This window comes from Medicago truncatula, chromosome 7 (genome assembly GCF_003473485.1).
Source record: "Medicago truncatula cultivar Jemalong A17 chromosome 7, MtrunA17r5.0-ANR, whole genome shotgun sequence".
In the NCBI taxonomy this organism is placed as follows: domain Eukaryota; kingdom Viridiplantae; phylum Streptophyta; class Magnoliopsida; order Fabales; family Fabaceae; genus Medicago; species Medicago truncatula.
This window is the reverse complement of record NC_053048.1, coordinates 28503106-28506734: the sequence shown is the minus strand read 5'-3', so window position 1 is coordinate 28506734 and position 3629 is coordinate 28503106. Positions and strand designations below refer to the sequence as shown.

General features: G+C 35.1%; 1 protein-coding gene across 1 annotated transcript; it reads right to left on the bottom strand.

The window, feature by feature from the left end:
* Positions 1-832: 832 nt before the first annotated feature.
* Positions 833-2957, bottom strand: LOC11405476 (F-box/kelch-repeat protein At3g23880). Its single transcript, XM_003623039.4, has 2 exons — positions 1621-2957; positions 833-1050 (listed from the first exon to the last, which is right to left on the bottom strand). Exon 1 carries the CDS (start codon positions 2790-2792, stop codon positions 1623-1625), a length of 1170 nt encoding a protein of 389 aa, XP_003623087.4. The 5' UTR covers positions 2793-2957; the 3' UTR covers positions 833-1050; positions 1621-1622.
* Positions 2958-3629: the final 672 nt, after the last annotated feature.

Genomic DNA, 3629 nt, shown 5'->3' with positions numbered 1-3629 from the left:
CAGAGTCCAATATGCTTTGCCATGTGTGATCTGAGTATACTAGTTGTTGCTGAAGTGTGTAGTGATCGAAAAGAGCCGTAGGTGAAAATATTGCATTTTCTGGTTAAGCTCTATACCCACGGCCAAAATCCGTATGTAAACACCAGATAGTGCCACAATTGTCCATGAAAAAATCTGCCAAAGATAGGTATTTAGTGCTATACTATACCTACGATTAAAACATGAAGGACTTTATTCCAACCAACACTAAGTAAAGATGAAGGAAGTTAGGTAAAATGAAGTAAACATGATGTAGCCAACTTCCTTAATGTTAAGTGAGATAACATTTAAGAAAGCACCACCATCTACGAAGACTCAGCCGAATACTCTATGATTAATAGAAGCTTTGATAAAAAAATATTTATTTTATCTCATTATCTAGCGCCATTTCCATGGCTCATCTTGTTGGGAAGCTTGTTCCCATGTTATGCACCTGGTGTTTCACTTCCTAGCTACTCACACTTTATATGCATATGATATAATATTTTTTGCACAGGAGCCCAGAAAAATGTCCGCTGCCTAATTAATATTTTTCATTCTTATTCGGAGGTATCGTCGGGTCAGATCATTTATAATTCTAAGAGAAGATTCTTTGCTGGTTAAACACTACCAAATTAGTCAAAGCATGGCCTGTTAAAAGAGCATATAATAACAAAGCCATCCTATAAACTATGCCAAAACTTTCGGATTCTTCTGCAATGAAAACCATGCTCAATACTTTTTTTTTTTTTTTTTTTGACGTATGTTCAATACTTCTTAAAACACAGTATTAAATACATGTGAAAAGGATTTCAAATTGCTAAGTGGTTCTTGTTCATACCCGAATGATCTTATAAAAGTGCATTTAAATTGCATAGAAAAAAGTATAAATGAAGTTCTGCAAAGAAACCAAAAAGATAAACATATAAGGGACTATAATTGAAGCATTCGTAGCTACAATAAGCCTCTTTCTTCTTTTCTTTCTTCGTATCATTTCCTCATCCAGCCATGCACCATCAATAACGTTGATATCTACAACTCAAAAAGGGATCTTGTTAGATTGGAGTGTGAAATAGTAAAACACAAATAAATCAAAAGCAAAGAAGTTGCATGATGCTCAAAAGGGCACGATGTGCCATCCGTAAGAGTCTCGACCACATATGACACAATGAATGTATATCAAAACCTAGACTCCATAGCAGCATTATTATCAAGAACAAGAATATATATAAAGTAAAATGGTTCTCACTCTGCAAATCAGCATGTACCGACCATTTAAACAAAATAGAAGAATATACAATAATTGTGGATTTTCAAAAACATCGACATGGTCTAAACATCTTGAGACGATCTCTCAGTTCATTCAACGAAGACCATTTCATTATATAGCTTAGTTCTAAAACCGTCTTGTTCAAGAATATTCAAGTGAGAAGGAATTTCTCTTGTGTGAATTACCTTAAATATAAAAGCAAAAGAAATTCATTCAATGGAGAGATGTCAAACTGTTTCCATTAGCCAAAATAATTAAATAAAAGCCATTATATAAATTAATCCCAGAACAAGAATTAACAGAAATTCAAATAAATTTGAAGAGGGACTTACTTTCAATGACAGAAAACCAAGCTTTCAACATAATCATTGATATAGATCCACGAGCTTTCCCCATTGGTAATTCTAGTTTTCTCTATGCTACCATCTCTCAAATTATAGACAGCAAATTCATGTTCAAGAGTGCTTCCCAGTATCAGTGTATCATAATTTTTAGAAAGGTGCAATGGCACCCATGCCGACCACTCATCAATTTTTTTCAGAATTTGAAGATTAATCTCGAGTAATTGAGTCCAAGAATCATCATCTCCATAATCCATCATCTTCCATATAACCAAATGGGTTTTCTTGACAAGATGAGAAAAACAAATGCAATCCATCAACACACATAGAGATGGCTCATAACATGGGACTTCGTCAAAACCTCGAGGGAGAAGCAACTCTTTGCATGTCTCTGTACGCAGATCAAGTGCAACAATCATAAATTGCTCAATAGAAGTAATATATTCGCAATCATAATCATCACAATCATCAACGTAACTGCGTAATCCCAACCAATTCAGACTATCTCTCAAATGCACACGATTATCTAGGTAATAACCTAAAGGAAAACTTTCAATATTTCTCCAAACATTATCGCCCAAACTAAATACTCCCGTCATCCCTTTCTGTAAGTACACTACCTTATAAGTATCCGTTGAATTATCGTATCCAAATGCCACCTCGAAACCTCCTGTGAAATCAGCAGGGTAATGCCCTAATTTATCAGATATTGCCCTGGTAGCAGGGTTCCAGAAACGGAGCCACATCTCTCTATCCTCGGAAAGACCCAACAAACATAACAATCCATTGCAAGAACCAGCAACAGAACGACAATCCTTATCATTCAAACTATAGTAAGGATCGTTGGTAAGGGTGGTCGGCTTCGACGGATTCTCCAATAAATGACTCAAGGAGGTTGGTGAAACAATGACATCCATTGAACATTCTCTAGACTCCTGTGTGACTGCAAGTCGAGGGTTTTGTATAGATCGCTGAAGGTGCAATTTGACGAAGAAAGAATCGGATATTAGGATTTTCCATGACATACAAACGCACCTGAATTGCAGCAGAGATTTGACCGGAAGGAAAGAAAGCAGTTCTGTGATAAGGTCAAGAGGGAGGATTATCGGTGATGATGCCACGTTGGACGGAGGCTGCTGCGACTTCGGTGGTGAGAGATTCATTAGAACGGTAAATTATGATACGCTTTACGGTTGCGAAGTGTAAAAGAGCAATTGTTGTGATCAATGAACGCAATAAGGTGATTTTGCAAGGAGATTACGGTTTCTTTGGAGAGAGAGAGACAATTATATTTTGAAATTATCACTTTAACCAAAGTTTAAAGTGAAATTAATAAAACAATCTCCTTCAAATAAGTTTGTTTTCAATTCACAATTTTGAATTTTCTCATCCCTATAACAAACAAAAAAAGGATATTTAGTTATTTTTCACAATTTTTTTTAATTTATATCTATATTATATTCGATACTATGTATAAAAAAAAAGGGTATTGTTAACCGGTGTCTTCGGGGCACTGGTTAATGAATCTATAAATAGAATTTTCTGTCTTGGAAATATAAACTGTCACTTTTTAATAAGTAATAATTACATTATTTTTTAATAAAAACTTACTTCATTTGGAACTTAACCGATGCCCCGGAGGCATTAGTTAACATTCTCCATAAAAACAATAGAATGTTTTCACTTTTTCTAGACTTACATTTACCTTTTCTAAACCTGTCTTCAACTTTCAATACAAATTGCACATATAACAAATAAATAAGGTACAACTTTTGTGATAGTCTTGTCTTTCGATCAGATTGTTCTACAACCTTGATCATTGTGTTTTGCTCCCATCTTTTTTTTTTTCGAAGAAGCTAAATTAGTCCACTTAAATTGACACAGGAGAGAATCGAACCTGGGTCCTCGAGGAGGAGCACACTCTCAGGTCCCAAGCCAAAGGACAACACAAGTGGGTTTGTTTTGCTCCCATCTTATTATGGTTGTTAAAAATTTATGTT

Excerpts from the sequence above, each read along its gene's own strand:
- LOC11405476 (XM_003623039.4), bottom strand. The coding sequence starts at position 2,792 with ATGAATCTCTCACCACCGAAGTCGCAGCAGCCTCCGTCCAACGTGGCA.